At 43.2% G+C, this 16,466-nt stretch overlaps 1 protein-coding gene across 1 annotated transcript; it reads right to left on the bottom strand.

Moving 5' to 3' along the window:
* Positions 1 to 5,723: 5,723 nt before the first annotated feature.
* Positions 5,724 to 16,002, bottom strand: LOC117394638 (uncharacterized). Its single transcript, XM_059020735.1, has 23 exons — positions 15,896 to 16,002; positions 15,634 to 15,686; positions 15,303 to 15,395; positions 15,099 to 15,223; positions 14,848 to 14,991; positions 14,050 to 14,127; positions 12,842 to 13,012; positions 12,616 to 12,712; positions 12,123 to 12,346; positions 11,638 to 11,791; positions 11,267 to 11,475; positions 11,022 to 11,139; positions 10,000 to 10,202; positions 9,622 to 9,739; positions 8,964 to 9,133; positions 8,543 to 8,640; positions 8,169 to 8,302; positions 8,006 to 8,053; positions 7,665 to 7,848; positions 7,056 to 7,191; positions 6,662 to 6,749; positions 6,248 to 6,346; positions 5,724 to 5,860 (listed from the first exon to the last, which is right to left on the bottom strand). The coding sequence occupies exons 1-23, from the start codon at positions 15,925 to 15,927 to the stop codon at positions 5,745 to 5,747; spliced, it is 2,892 nt and encodes a 963-aa protein (XP_058876718.1). The 5' UTR covers positions 15,928 to 16,002; the 3' UTR covers positions 5,724 to 5,744.
* Between the last annotated feature and the right edge of the window lie 464 nt (positions 16,003 to 16,466).

Raw genomic sequence — 16,466 nt, forward strand, 5'->3', positions numbered from 1 at the left:
GCTTCTGATACAAGCAATGGAATAACACTACTGGGTCCAGGCTATGTACAAAGTAGTTTAGGACAGGAAGAGCAGACACTATTCAGAGAAGCTGGTAAAGAGATACCGTCGACTTTGGTTGTTTACAGCAGAATGGTTGTAAATGGGCAAAAGTATGAAAGTAACAGGGCAAAGAATGGGAGAAATAATAAAAATTGCTAGAAGCAATGCCACCATTGAAAACGAGATTATTATATTTTTAAAAATGTTTGATATAGAGCAAAGACAAGACATTGCCGGTATCATATTACAATGTGTTCAGAATACAAACGAGCATGACTTCTTGTACCGAGTGCAACGGATATTGTATGTAAATGTATTTTCATTTGTTTTGGTCAGACTGCATATATTTGCAAATTTCCAAATGTATATGAGAGGGACTAAAAAGTGTAGGGTAAATGTATTCTGTAAGCCCACCAAATCTAGTTTACACATGTCGTCCATGTGTGTTCCAATTAAGCCCATATATACAGTGCCCATCGTAAGTATTGGGACAGTGAAGTCAGAATTGGTATTTTTTTCTGTATACTGGAGCAATTTGGATTTGAAATGAAAAGATGAATATGAGGCAAAAGTACAGAACGTCACCTTTTATTTTAAGTGTTATTATTCTAAAATGGTAAAACATATATGCACAGAAATACCCAGAAATAAAAGGTGACATTCTGTACTTTTGCCTCATATTCATCTTTTCATCTGAAATCCAAATTGCTTGAGTATACTGCAAAAATACAAATTTTGACTTCACTGTCTCAATACTTACAGATAGTGCAGTGTTAGAGAATACAGCTGTGAAATGTCAAGGAATCAATTCCACTAGATGCTCACAGATATCTGTGAAGTTATGGGACCACTCAGCTCTGATAATAAGTGCTGGTGGGGGTACACTTACCCTGATATATTAAGACGCTCCCTGTCATTTATTTCTTTAGGTATCCAGACTGAAGATTTCATTAGTTACCATTACATTTTGTGATAGAAAAAGAACCTTGGTAGAACCTTGTTTTGGTATTTTTTTATTTACATATTTTTTACTTGTTTGTTATTTTAACCTCTCATAGACTAAGAGAAAAGGTACATTTTAAATTGTAATATGTTTTCTATGCAATGTTATTGTGATATGTTAAAAAAACCCCAGCAATTCTGCAACCTGTTCATCAGTCCATTGTAAATGAATTGTAAAATAATATATACTGTTTGTTTTTTCATATTTTATAACTGTGACCAGTTTTTATAAAATATTAATGGAATGACTAGATTTTGTACTTTCTTATTGTTCTTAACATAATTAAACAAATATAATATCAGAAATTAAGTGTCCTTTTCTTTTTAAACTTCCATTGAAAAAGAGGTAGCTAAGGTAAGACATTGTATTCATTTCTAATACATTATTTTGCTATAATTTAGAATTTTGAATAAAAGCTTACACGAGTAACATATATATACTCAAATAGGAGCCTATTATTGTGGATGCAGACACATACTACTATAATTAGCTACTATCAGTAGCTTGCAATTACACCGTGTAACAAAATGTATTTATTTTTTTTTGGTTCCTGGGTAGTAAGTGTTATTTCCTAATAGCTGATGCCTCAAATGTATAGAAAACGGCTATTATTCCCCACAAACTTTGCTTTTGTGACCAGGACAGTGATATTCTGAAACTTACCTATTTCCAATGAGAAAACGGGCGAATGTGTGTCTTTTCGTTCACATAAAGTCAGAAAAAAACAACATATGAATCCAAATTAACATGTATTTATACTAAAGTAATACAAAAATGACTACAAAAGATTTAGAAGTGAGTAGTTTTTCGAGATTTACGATTATACTGTAAATCACTTTCACGAATCAGCCCCCAAATGTAGTCTCCCATCATGTTCCCGTTATACTGTCCTTGGTAGCGGCGTTCAAAGTCCAGTATATCCTGGTGGAAGCGCTCGCCTTGCTCCTCCGAGTACGCTCCCATGTTCTCCTTGAATTTATCAAGATGAGCATCAAGGATATGGACTTTGAGGGACATCCTACAGCCCATTGTGCCGTAGTTCTTCACCAGAGTCTCAACCAGCTCCACATAGTTTTCGGCCTTGTGATTGCCCAGGAAGCCCCGAACCACTGCGACAAAGCTGTTCCAAGCCGCTTTCTCCTTACTAGTGAGCTTCTTGGGGAATTCATTGCACTCCAGGATCTTCTTTATCTGTGGTCTGACGAAGACACCGGCTTTGACCTTTGCCTCAGACAGCTTAGGGAAGAAGTCTTGAAGGTACTTGAAGGCTGCCAACTCCTTATCTAGAGCTCTGACAAATTGTTTCATAAGGCCCAATTTGATGTGCAGTGGTGGCATCAGCACCTTCCGGGGGTCCCAGCCATGCTCATGATACTTCAAGGCGTCCAGCAAGGTCTTGATGCTGTTGTAATCCTCTTTGAGGTGCACCGAGTGAGCCAGGGGAAGAGACGGGTACTTGTTACCATTATGGAGTAGCACGGCTTTGAGGCTCCTGGATGAGCTGTCAATGAAGGACAGTATAACGAGAACATGATGGGAGACTATATTTGGGGGCTGAATCGTGAAAGTGATTTACAGTATAATCGTAAATCTCGAAAAACTACTCACTTCTAAATCTTTTGTAGTCATTTTTGTATTACTTTAGTATAAATACATGTTAATTTGGATTCATATGTTGTTTTTTTCTGACTTTATGTGAACGAAAAGACACAAATTCACCCGTTTTCTCATTGGAAATAGGTAAATTTCAAAATATCACTGTCCTGGTCACAAAAGCAAAGTTTGTGGGGAATAATAGCCATTTTCTATACTTTTGAGGTATAAGCAATTAGGAAATAACACTTACTACCCAGGAACAAAAATTGTGTTACATAGTGTTCTCTTTATTTGAGAGATCTACTGCTGCACTACTCACCAGTAGAGATACTGCTGAGTAGTGCAGGAGAGTTCATACCAGTTGGGACCCATTGATGAAATGGACTAATATACCATAGACCAGTAGAGATCTACTGGAGAGTAGTGTAGACCAGTTCATACCAGTTGAGACCCATTGATGAAATGGACTAATATACCATAGACCAGTAGAGATCTACTGGTGAGTAGTGTAGACCAGTTCATACCAGTTGAGACCCATTGATGTCTACTTGTGAGTAGTTCATACCAGTTGAGACCAATTGATACGTCTACTGGTGAGTAGTACAGACCAGTTCATTCCAGTTGAGACCAATTGATAAGATCTACTGGTTTCAACTGGAATTTTTCTGCTCACGGGCCAGATCATTTTGTGCGTGAGCGTGCTTGCGAGCGCACAACATGCTAGACGGATTAAAAAAAAATATATATATCACATATGTTTTCTTCTTGTTCAGATTATTTTGTATAGGTTGTTTCGCTCACTAAGCTACTAACAACCAAACGAGCAAGATGGGCTGAAATGACCACCTCTCGTTTGTAAACTTTAAGTAGCACGAAGTGGTTTAAAACGTCATATGTACTTTAGTGGGTGTAAAGAAAAACACAGAGTTTCGGTTTTGTCACTTGCACTTAACCCTGGTTTTACCATTTTGTTTTTCAAAGTCAGCGTAACGCTATGCAACACAGTCCGTATAATTACTGTATGAACACAGCCTAAGTTTTAAATGTTTACAAAACTCGACAATGTTGCCGAATTTGTCATTCAAACTTGTTTTGTTTTAATCAGTTTTGTCTGCTTGTTACTTTTTTCAGCCAACACATTTAAATGACCCTTGTTTGTTACATTTTAGAAGACTGTTTTAAACGTTACAATGTAAATGTTGACTCAGTAGCTACCATTAAATGTTTCAACCTTGGTGACTTTCTTTGATGCGCTATTAATTTTAGGCAACTTACAATAGAAATGTTATATATATATATATATATATATATATATATATATATATATATATATATATACACACACACACTGTATATATATATATTTACATGAGACATGTACTTTGTATATAGGTATATAAATGTCAGTTGCTATGGATAAACGCATCAGCCAAATCAATTAATATGACGTAATTTTCTAGCTTGCTATTTATACATTTATGTATTCATTTCTACATTTATTTAAATTATTTCTAAATGTATTTATGCCTCCTATGTATTTGTTTAAATCGTTTATTTCTACCAAATAAATCCCTTTATCTTGAATTTAACGAGGAACTACAATTTATCAGAGATTTAGACAAGGAAGCTGCATACCACTCGTGTACAATTCCATGCTGTGGTATCTACCAAACAAACAGGAAACTAGAATTTTTCAAACAGGAAATCGAACATTCCTAGAATCGCGCAGAACTTTCAGCAAAAGCTGGTCAGGCTCGGATGCAAGCTTAAAAAATAAAACGCATTTCAACAACTGCGCAGTGGGCCAAGGTCGTGTGCTCGTCAAGAACGTCATGTTGCAAGTTCAGACCACGTATTTTTTTCTGCGATGTGCCGTTTTAAAACAAATGGTTTCATATAAATGGTGTGGATATCAAAGCGCTTGCATTCTGTGGTTTATTTTGACGTTGATCAACATGTGGAATCAGTTATTTAGCTTTTCTGTTTGAAAAAGTCGCTACACACCCTTAAGAAGTAGACAGAAGAGGAAGAATAACAATGTTACCTTAGTTTGACGACTTCTATCGCATTGTGTACAAGAGGCATGTACGGTTTTATTCCCCCCACATTTGCTGTAAGGAAGTTTCAGACTTTTGATACTGGTACAGATGGGAATTCTAAATCATTTAGTTTTGCCGCTGCTACATGGCAAAAACAGCTAAACTCTTTGCGCTATACAGAGATGCTTGGTAGTTTCAAACAAGTTTTTCTAACTTGTACATTTGAGAGGAACGGTAGTTCCTCGTAGAATGGATAGACAAAATACACAGCCCCTCCCTGGATTTGAACTAATAATTAACCATTACAGCAGTCCTAGTAGCAGGTTCCCAAGACACATTGGCTTTCCTCCCCTCCTTTTCTCTAGGGCAGTGGTTCTAAACCCTGGTCGTTTTGGTTCCAACCGAGCTCTTAAGGGTTCAATTAAGTACTTGAGAGCTCGGTTGGAACAAGACACACCAGGACCAGGGTTGAGAAGCACTGCTCTAGGGGATTGTCATGGAATTGAATCTTATTTGCACAACAGCAGTCAGTGCTAGCTCTAAAAAACAGGTTACAACTTGCCTCTCCACTAACTAGGAAGGCAATGCTTCCTCCTAGGAGTACATGTTAGTACGGATTGCGAGGGGGGAATAAAAACTGATTCAATTTATAAACTGCAAAAACGTGGCTTGCCTGTGAACACTGTGGTAAACTGGACCAAATCATTACACTATGATACCGTTCCCTTGAAATGGCAAAAGGCGTACAGGCATGTAAAAAAAGGTCTAGGTTACCGATAGAGATCTCGTCACCCTCAACCAATGCTTGGGTCACACAAGTTTTACTGCAAACCCTCTTCACTTCATGGCTGAAAACCAAAAGGTTTAAAGCATCATTTAGTGAGGCAACAGCAGAATCCTCTCATGGGAAAGAGTTATTGAAAAAGGACATTCAAAGGTTAGCTGAAGAAGACTGCAGGCATCATTTTAGCCATCCAATACCCCAGTTAATTCAGATCCATTGACCGATGCAAATGTGAAAGCTAGCCACACACACGAGACAATTTCACATTCAAAGATTTTTATTAAATAGAAACCCAACATCTCATAGCTTTGGCAGCAAACACTACAACAGCAAGTAGAAGGACTCCCACTGCAACTCCCAAGACTGGAATATAGGGGACCAGAGGAGGAGTCGCACCTGAAAAGTAGACAATGGCAAGCATTAGGACCCTGAGGAAGCTACACAATACCCAATGTGTGCACTGGGGGAAGAGATGCAAGTGTTGGGTAGAAGAGGCAGAGCTAGTTAGCCTGGAGGGCTTAATTTGAAAGCACAGCTACTGGTTACATTATGTAGCGTGCCTGGGACAAGCATTTGTTTGGCTAAAACTTGCAACAGAAGAGGTCTAGAAAAACTACAGCCCCTGCAGGTGCCCTTTTGGCGCCAGATTCCCCTTTGGTGCAATACACAAAGCTTCCCATGCAAAAGCCAAAATGGCAGCAGTTTCCTAACCTTCATCACCATGCAAAGGAACACAGTTACAGGGCAGGCAGGGGATTAGTGTCTTGGTGCTTTACTGCTTACCGGCTGCTTGAACACTGGCAACTTCCCCCTCGGGTACAATTTGGACTGGTCCAGCAGAAATATAGCCTTTGACAGAGTCAGCCAGCTCAACACTGCGGGCTGGAAGACATACCCCAAAAGAGTTAGATCCAAAAAGGAGCAATTGGGAGTCGATAGAACATACAAATGGGTATCATATATCCACTGCAGGAGAGGTCAGATACACCCTGCCTATTTATTTCTTAGCAGACGCCCTTATCCAGGGCAACTTACACTTGTTACAAGATATCACATACAATTACCCATTTTTTACAGTTGGTTTTGACTGGAGCAATCTAGGTAAAGCACCTTGCTCAAGGGTACAGTGTCCCCCACTGGGGATTGAACCCACAACCCTCCGGTCAAAAGTCCAGAGCCCTAACCACTACTCCCTACCTGATCTCTTGTCTCCAGCGATACAGGTCTCATTGCAGACACCTGCCTTCTCAGAAGCACAAACCACAGCTAGACAGTGGAAGTACATCTGCAAAACACAAAAAAGGTCAGACGACAGTGTTAGAGCCCTAGTTCAGCCTCATACACAGCCAACCAATATGTCAGCCTATAGAAAGCCATTTCTAGAGCAGGACTGCCCATTTCTGACCTTGGAGTCATTCCACACCAGTTCAAATAGGGAGCTACTTCAGGGTCTAGATGGAGGTTTAAACTATCGTTTGACATGGGAGCTTTCCTCCCCCACCCCAAACCTAGAGTAGATGGCCGTGTATTAACCCGAGGGTGAGAATGCAGATCAAAAGGCTCGGGTTGAGCTCACTGAAAAGTTACCAACCTGGTGCCACAGGGCATGGTTTGCAACAGACTGAGCCTGGACCTCAAGCCTCTTGAGGTGGTGGGGGCTCTTGGTGAGAGCGCTGGCAGACACTGGGTGGAACCGGGTCTTGTAGGAGTCGCCACTGACCAGGCAGCTGCAGAAAAGGAGGAGACGACATTGGAGGCAATCGCACACTGGGTTTCGTGGCATGGAGCTCGAGGGGTGAAGTACAGGACAAAGGTAGTCATTTTAGGAAACGACTGAATCCTAGCACATTAGGAAGCCTCCAAAAGACTTCCAAGTGTGTTCTACATGCACTTCCCACCAGAGGGAAACTGCCATGGTGTGTGTGTTTACCATATATAGATGAACACCAATCAAGGCAAATGCAACTCATTGCAGAAGTACATGAAGCCAAAGCCCATTGCAATGCTGAAAAGGCCTTTGCCAGGTCACGTCTATCTAGGCATCCAGGTTATCATGCAATGCAAGTCTACAGCATAGCAAGAGTAGCAAGTAAAGTTTAGACCTCTACCAAGCACACATTCTAAAAGCTGGCATAAGTGACCATGAAACTCCAGCTCAATACCATCTGCCTGCTTACTCTCGTCACCCCCACCCCCTTACCCGTCAGTGACCAGGTCCCATTGAGGGGTGGCGTCCAGTTCAGGGGTCTCTGTGGCCCAGCAGTCCCGCAGGATGAGGTGGTCAGCCAGGTTCTGGTGGTGGAGGAGCACAACCTCCAGGAACAAGGGCTCCAGCCCAGACTTGGACACTGGGAACTCCCGATAGAACTGGGAGAAGGTCACATCTGGCAGGAAGGAGAAAGGTTGACTGAGCGCCCATCGCTGCTATGCTTTTAAAGCGCATTATGTGTACAGCCACCATTCCTGGTGGGTTATGGATGAAAGACTACAGAACCTGGCCATTAAAGGTAGGTGGGTATGAAGGGTGTACCAGGTACCAACCTCTTGCTAGACGGGCCTTCAGATTCAGAACATCTCTGGCTTTGGGGCCTGGGAAATCAAGAAATGGAGTCATAGTAGTAGGTGGATACTGGTAGTCAGGATAAAAGTTGACCAACACTGTCCCGGGACTGGGCAAGTTAAAACTAGGCACTAGAAGCCATACCTCTCTGCTCAGAGCTGTAAGGATAGAACTCCAGGGATCCAAGACTTTTTTTAGAGTAGGGGGCAGGGACAGCCTTCCTTTCAGCTAGCAATTTCATGGTGTCGTTGAGGGGGTAGCGGCAACGGATGGTCAGCCTACGGGAGACACGTTGCAGTAGTATTTGATAAGACTACCAAGGTCTTTAAAATGCAGTTGAAACACATTACTGTACACTACTTGCAATTTGTTAAATGGTTCCTTCAGAGGCAAATCTTCACAGGAAGTATACCATTATCTATTGGGCAGCATGCCCCAAGTCTAAAAAGTCAGTATCGAGAGGTGCCAGTGTAGGCCCATTTCAGGCCTTCTAGAAGTGCAGGACTCCTCATGCTCACCTGTATTCAGAGTCCCTGGTGATGACTGGAGCATTGGCTGGGAACAGAGCTCTGGTATACACTACCTCATTCTCATAGATCAGGTAGTTCTCCACAATCTGAAACATTGCCAGATCAAGCCATTAGTACAAAGCACCCCCACCCACTACTAGAAATTAGAATAGCAGCCCCATTTGAAAGAAATCTGTATGCCAATAGCACATTTAAAAAAAAGACACACAAACAGGAGTTGTCACTTGTCAAACATGCAATTTTAAAAACAGTTCAAGGGGAAGCAATCTTGTAGTCTTTACTAGGGCAGACATGCAAGGCTAGTCCACAGCACTTTTAGGGATACGTATTGCATCTAGTACAGTCCACCAATACAAGACCTGTATGAAGGGCTATTGCACGAGTCTACAGCACCATGCGGGAAACCCACCTTGCTCCTGGTCCCACACGTGTTGACAGTGAAGGTGAAGAGAGCCCTGGTTGAGTCAAACTCTTTGGGTTTGCAGGTCTTATCCAGCAGGGTGGTCTTGCTGGGTTCCACTACTGGTATGGGCTCCATGGTGACAGCCACCACCGTCATCACACCATTAGGCATGCACACTGAAGAGAATGGGGTGAAGTTGAAGCATTCCATGAGAACTTGCTGCATGAACCAGTTCAAGATTGCCACACCAAATCGTGTACCAAGTAGCCTCGAGACGATACCTACAGCTATGGCCAAAAGTGCTGCGGGACCCTGTAGAATTAATTTTGCTTCAGGTCAAACAAAGCCTGCCGAATACTAAAGGATCACACTGTGGTGCACGTACTGGTAGAAGCCTTCACCAATATGCATAGAGACCTGACCGCAGACCAAGAGGCCAGGTAGACCATTTAGAAGTTGGGCAAGTGGCACTACGGATTGTTGCAAGCAATATGTGATCAGTGGAATACTCTCTATAGCAATGGAGAAGGAGGAGTCAGGTATACGGCTAAAGCATATGTTAGAGATTGCTTAGTCAACACGTGTAGAAAATGGCAAGGCATGGAAGCAGGGAGGTGCAGAGCACCAAGACAGAAAGTCAAGCCCACTTTGGGGAACTACTTACCCAACAGCTGCTTGGTAGGAAATTGACAGCGCTGTACAGCGGACAGCACTGCCACGAGTGTCCCAATATCGATTAGGGTCAGTTCTACTCGAACAAAGAGGCCTCGGAGAGAGATATCCTGGAAAAGAGGGAGACAAGCGACACAGGGGAAAAAAAACATCCCAGTTTGATGGCACACCAACAGAGGGGCAGGCTTTCCAACCTAGTCATGCAGGGAGAACTACAGATTTAACAAGGCTCAGGTTTGCTCACACACCTAAACAAAGGAAAAGAAAAAGTCTCAAACCCAGAACGAGAATGTAATCCTACAAAACACCCAGTTCAGCCTCTAGGGAGACTCTGCCAAGTACATTCCTAATGGCCCCCAGAAATGTGTACCTCATAGATGCAGCCGATACTGAAGAGCGGCACCTCTAGAATAAACTTGGTCTGGTTGGTGAGGATGTAGCCCCGTTGAGCCGCCAGCTCAGAGGTAAGCTGGTGTTTCTCAATGTACATGGCCCAGAGGTGGTCCATGTTCCCACGCGTCACTTCAAAGACTAGGCTCTTTTCAGTACAAGAGCCCTTGATCACAGGAAGTACTGGGGAGGAAAGAAGAGTCAAGAGCCTGAAGTGTATGCCAATAAAAAAAACTACCAACCACACCTTCAGTAATGGTCAGGCGTCGACAGTTCAAGCTTCAGCAGAGTGCTGGCAGTCTTCTTTGGGCAGCAGTGCTTTAATGAACATCATTTCTCTCAAACAGCAAGTGCCAATAGGGGTGCATGTCTGTTAGTGTGGGAGGTGTATGCAAATCCCAAGAAAGATGACAGCATGCTAGCAGCAAACATTTTTCAGGAGGCTTTCAAGAGCTTGCAAACTAGCTCAATTGAAAAAAGGGGAGACATCTTCATGATGGAATTCCCTGGGTGGGCACACAACCAGTGCACCAATCCTTTGGTTGAGAGACTTGGTCTAGTCCAGGGATGTCAACTCCAGCCCGAGGGTCGCAGGGTCTTCTGGTTTTCATGCCAAAACTCTCAATTAACAATTGAGATAATTTGTTGAATTATCAAACATTAAGGTCTTTTACAGTGGATGGTTTTAGAAATGCACTGGAGTCAAGGTACACTACCTATGAAGCATTGAGGCCTGAAGAGAAGTGTTGAATGTGTCCGGTTAATCATCATTAGACCCATTAAGTAATTTGCTCTTATTGTATTACTTGTACTGTAACACAAGAAATGTATTTGCTTACGATTGTAAGTCGCCCTGGATAAGGGCATCTGCTAAGAAATAAATAATTGAGAGCTCAGGGGGAACGAAAGCCAGAAAACACTGTAGCCCGCCAGGAACAGAGTTTGACACCCGTGGTCTAAATCAATCAGTGCTCAGGGACACTTCCCAGCCCCAATACTTACCGACATCCTTAATCTGACACACAATGGTTGCAGGGTGGAAATAAGGCGCATTCTCAGGGATGATGTTCAAGGTGTAGTTGATATTCAAGGTGAACTCCCTCACACCATTGCCAATATACTGCCAGAGAACAACAAATGGTGTAAAGAAGCAGTAACAGTCAGCAACTGTACTGGAGAATAGACCGGTACAGCTTGGGTCTTAAGCTTTGAGTTCCATCAACATATAGGCATGCTTCCATCCCTACCTTTTGTGGGATGAGTGGGTGGGTGAAGGGGACCTTCAGGACAAAAGACTTTGTGCCATTGGGGTGCTGGACCTCAGTTAGCACAATGCCTTGGTTGATGGCCTCAGGAAGGGTCAGAGGAACCCCATTGATGGTGAAGTTCTTCAGCTCAACATCAGGGTTGAAGATGCCAAGGGTCACTGTGAAGACCTTTTCTGCTGGGATGGTATCTACAAACGCAGGCATTTAGGAGGTTAAGATGGAGGAGGGTTTGCATTACAGATTTAAAGCCAGGGCTAGTGTTTTAGTCCAGGACGTCCCCCACTGCATTACACATTGGCACCACAGCAAGGCCATTAAATGCCATGCTGGAAAGCAGGCAGCGTACTCACTGTTGACAACAAAGGGGGTCTCAGCAATAGAGGGGGTGCGGACTGGCTTGAAAGAACGGTGCTGGGTCGCTTCCCACTGGTCATCTGCCCACTGGTGCTCAAGGTACAGGTCAATGGCGTAGATCCGGTTGTACTGGTTATTTATAACACGACTCTGAAGAGACAGAAGGGCATGGTCACAAGAGTAAAGCAGGAGGTGGACTCCATTAAAAGCATGCAGAACCAAGGCTGGAAAGGAAGGGTCATTGGCCAACGTGTAGATTAAAACCAGGATTTACTCAGGGTCAGCTAAACTTCACTCTGCCACGGGAGCATTTCCCAGGTGTCTGGGATATCAGAAGCAGGTGTACTGTCAAAGTGCTCATCTAGAGAAACACCAAGGGCACGCAATCTAGGGGGTAGAGAGAGTCTGCAACACATCCAGAACCTGCCTGGTTGTCAGTGAAGGAACGCCAGAGCTAAACCAACCCCCCCCCCCCCATTACCTTCAGGTAGCCACCCTCCGCGCCATAAGGAACAGAGATATCTATGAAAGTCTCATTGACTTTCAGTTCATAGTTCCGTCTTCGGATAGTGGCAAGGTCAAGCAGCTTCCCCTCCACACCCATGGCAATACCCTTGTCCTGGAACTTCTCTATATGCAGGACCAGTGGAGTGAGGACTCTGGGTGCAACCCAAGCCAAATGTGTACCATCAAAAGTGCCAAGATCTAGGAGGGAAAAGACAGTTGGAGTTAAAAACTTGTATCCATTAGGAATTTCTGTATAAAAGGAAGTGCAAGCAGATGGCAATCAATATGGCCATGATCATGGCCCTTGTTTGTAGAATTCTGTAGTGCTAGCATGCAGAGATGTTCCTTTTGTAACCTAGTAGAAGTAACTGCACTAGTAATTGTCCAGTTAAAAAGAGGACCACACCATGGCAGTCGTTTTACATGGCCTCTGGACCATGGCAAGATAGCCAAGCTTTAGATCTTACTCTTGGTACAGGCAGCAGAAGTGTCCACCAATAGCAGCATCCACCTTTGCTTGTAGAAGACAGTTGCCCGGATTGCTTCCACTTGGATTCCATTAACCTGGAAGAACATAGCATGAACTCAGGCACAGAAGCAATACAAGTGTGCTTGGAGACACCGATGGAGCAATATGGAACTCTGCTAAAAACAGAACCCGATATTTTAATAGTGCTTTTGGAGAGGTCTTACTGTAAGCATTTCTGATTCCGGCATGTTATAGGGCGAGCGGAAGAGGATCCTACTGGAGGTGGAGTTGATCATGTAGCCCCGAGACTGGGCCACGGAGGCATTCATGGATTTGGCTGGCTGTCCGGTCTTGTGGAACACAACCTGCCACACTGACATGATAGCTTCCTGGGCCTGGAACACAGGAGAGACAGCAGCTGGTCAGAAGGTCTAGGGGCTAGTCTGGTTTTATGGGACTGGGGTAGGAGGCAAGAAGCCAAGTTGACTGGGAAAGTGTGGAGTGATTTTAGCTAGACAAGTTATGAAGCTTAAGACAGTTCACACTTGCATAGAGTAGCAGCAAGTCACAAGCCTGCATAGAAGACAAACTAGGACTGAAACATAGGCACTTAATATACACCTAATTAGGGACACGGTTGTGCACGAGAGACCAATCGGTGGGGAGGTCCAAGTGTGATGGTCTAGTTGCTACAGAACTCCGCTGCCAGTGAGGGATTGATGGAAACAGGACTCCACAGCAATACGTTGATCAAGTCCCAAGGCCTCACTTGGTGCCCTTCTTGCAAGCCCATCCTAATAGGCCAACGTGCATGGTCTTGCAGGAATGGCCACATGTTGCTTATGTCACAACAGCTTTCTTGCACAATGGGAGAGTCATGCCTTATTCCCCAGACCCAAGCCCAATTAAACATTTGTGCGATGAACTTGGGCGGCATGTGGCTTCTAGGGCTCGGGAGACCACTGAACAGGCAGATGCTTATCCAGGCATGACAAGAGGAATGGGCCAGGATTCCACAAGACAACATCCGAAACCTGGTGCAAAGCATGCGTACTGCTTCCAACAGTGGCCACACATTCTAGCCTGTGACTAGCATAACTTCAGATGGTAAAATATCAATTGTTGGTCAGCACAGTAGAGTCACTGCACAGAGACATGTCATTTTATCCCAATATGAGCGATACATTTGATGCTCATTCATATATATATATGGCAGCATGAGCATCAGACATCATGTTATTAAAAGATGAGCTATACCTTTTGTTAAATTAGAAATATAGGACAGGTTGCAGAAAGACACAAGCCAATAGCCCTGCTCACAGCAGCCAACAAGATGCTACTGCGAGCTGGATAGCAGCTTGTAAGCACCCTATACAATTGCCATGCTGCATGAACATCTTCAGACCAAAACAGGAGTGGCTTTTAAACTTACTGCAGGGAGAGCAGCGTGCCAGTCTTCAGTATCCATCCCCTCCTGAGCAATAACTGGCACATTTCTCCTTACAGATATCTAAAGATGACAAGGGGATAACGTTATACAATCATTTAGGTTCAGACCTCCCTATAGCTTAAAGACAATCTAGCAGCCCGTCACTTTACAGAAGTAGATGGCTAGATCAGCCAAGAGGAACCCTGTTACAGGTACTGGGCTCAAGTCACAACCAGCTAGAATTAAGCCATGCAGCAAGAAATCTACTGAGAATTTGATACAAGCTTCTGAAGGAGTACAAGGGACAACTGTAAAACAATCAGACACTGCATTTTAGCAACACCAACAGTGGCAGGTTGCAGTTGTTGCCTGGGTTTGGTAGAGGACTGCACATCCAGATTGTGTATTGTTACTAGAGAAACAAACAAATGCACAAAGAATCAATAATTCACCTTCAGTTTAATGCTGTAAATATAAAATGCACAAATATGGGAAGCAAAAAGGCAATGCACACCAATTTGGATTTCTAATCAAAATAAATTCTACAATACTTGTAATTCAATTAGTGTTTGGTATTCTGTCCTAAACCAGTTTCAGTTGCAACATGTTGACAATAAAATATGGGGAAATATTGATTGAATTAGAGTATTGTTTTATTAAAACTGGTACCACAAAAAGGTAGTTTAAAAAGAGAAAATAAATCTGCAGAAGGATAATGGACCAAAGGGTGAGGCATTATTGTGGGCAATGTATTATAGCTAGTGGGAGTACAGGTCAAACCCAGGACTGGAGAGGTCTTACCTCCATGTAGTTCTCTTCACAGACGATTTCGCGGGGGTACCACTGCTTGGTAGTACTGCACGTCATAGAGAACGGGTAGTAAGTCTCTCTGCTGAACTGGTCGATGCGAACGAAACGGAACCTCAAGCTAAACTCCGAATCGCTCTAAAAAGAGAGAAAAGCCATTAGTTTACAAGGCGACACTGTCGCTTGTAATAATGCTGGCATACATACGGAGCTGGCCGTGTGAAGTGTGACCGCACAGGACTCACATTGCTGGAGACGTGACAAGCAAAGAAAGAAGCCCTGAATATCAGGTCGCCGGGGATATTAACAGAGTAGGCAAAGCCACAGGATGCGGCGTATCTATCGTCCAGAGGGTGAATGCCGTCGTTACCTAAATACAAAAAAGGCTTAATTTTATGTTGAGGCATCCTGCAAATACAATTTACTGTTACCGATCAAATCATATTTACCAATGATATCGAAACGAAAGTTCCCTCCAATTAGGAAGCTTCTTTTCGTAGTCAGCCAGAAGTATCGGTCCCGACACTCATTAACAAAGGTCCCTGCGGGCAAAGAGACAAGAGACTTACTATCACTTGCAGTGGTTCAATAACTATTCAGAGAACTAACCGGTTTTAATGACGAACACAACGTTGGTTATGCGGCAGATACAGTGCGCTTTTAAGAGCAAGACCGTGCTAGGGCAGAGACAGCTTGTAACATTTCAGACAAACTTCCCGTTTAAGCAGGTCAAGTGGCAGCTACAAAAGACCACGGAACAATTAAATAAACGCCACTTACCTGGTGGCGCTTGCGCCTTCGCATCCAAAGGTAACAGCATACACAGCACAACTCTGAGGATGAAAAAAAATACATGCAAGAAGTGTTATTCAGACACACGCTGTATCCTACACAAACTCGGGTGTACTCAAGACACTGCATACCTTTACACGGCAACGCAAGAACAAAACATATCGAAATGAAATACAGTAACGCAAGCATCTAAAACCGCGTAGCCATTAAAGACATAAACAAACCAAACACTATAACACATCAAACTCACCCTAAAAGGAGTTTACAATCCATGATACCCATCCTTCGTGCCAAAGCCAGCCACCAACCCACAAGCTGCAGCGTGTGTATTTATAATAAAGAAACCGATATACTCGCTTGCTAGAGTAGGACTGGTTACAGGATTATAAAGCCGCCTGAATTAGCTTGCAACCAATCGGGGCGGCAGCACCTGAGTTTAATAATCCGTTTATTGGAATGATCTTAATTATTGACAAATAGGAGCGTGTTTATCATTTGCCCCCTCCCGAGGCAAAGCCGAGGAGTGTTGGGTTAATCTTCAGAGGGTTTTGATTACAACAACGGTATTTAATAATATAAATACACATAATACAGTAGCGCTAAGTAGCGTGCAATTTATACCGTTTTACTATTTCAGCCGTGAACCAGTGTTTCACCAACAGGTTCACTGATCCGAATCACCCGCAGCGCTTCATACTATAGTGCCACCTAATGGTAGATCTGCACAACCCAATGTCTTTAAAGTTAAGGCATTACCAAAATGCAACCGAACCATCAATAATAGCGACATTGTGGACAACTGCACCATTAGTTTACAGCGA

Source organism: Acipenser ruthenus, chromosome 3 (genome assembly GCF_902713425.1).
Source record: "Acipenser ruthenus chromosome 3, fAciRut3.2 maternal haplotype, whole genome shotgun sequence".
In the NCBI taxonomy this organism is placed as follows: Eukaryota; Metazoa; Chordata; class Actinopteri; order Acipenseriformes; family Acipenseridae; genus Acipenser; species Acipenser ruthenus.

Bases quoted from the DNA above. Each gene is read 5' to 3' on its own strand.
- LOC117394638 (XM_059020735.1), bottom strand. From the start codon at position 15,927: ATGGGTATCATGGATTGTAAACTCCTTTTAGG. The intron at 12,347-12,615 runs GTAAGATCTAAA...TTTCCCTCCTAG, and splicing joins TTCTGCTGCCTGTACCAAGA to ATCTTGGCACTTTTGATGGT. The intron at 11,476-11,637 runs GTGAGTACGCTG...CTGCGTTTGTAG, and splicing joins GACCCCCTTTGTTGTCAACA to ATACCATCCCAGCAGAAAAG.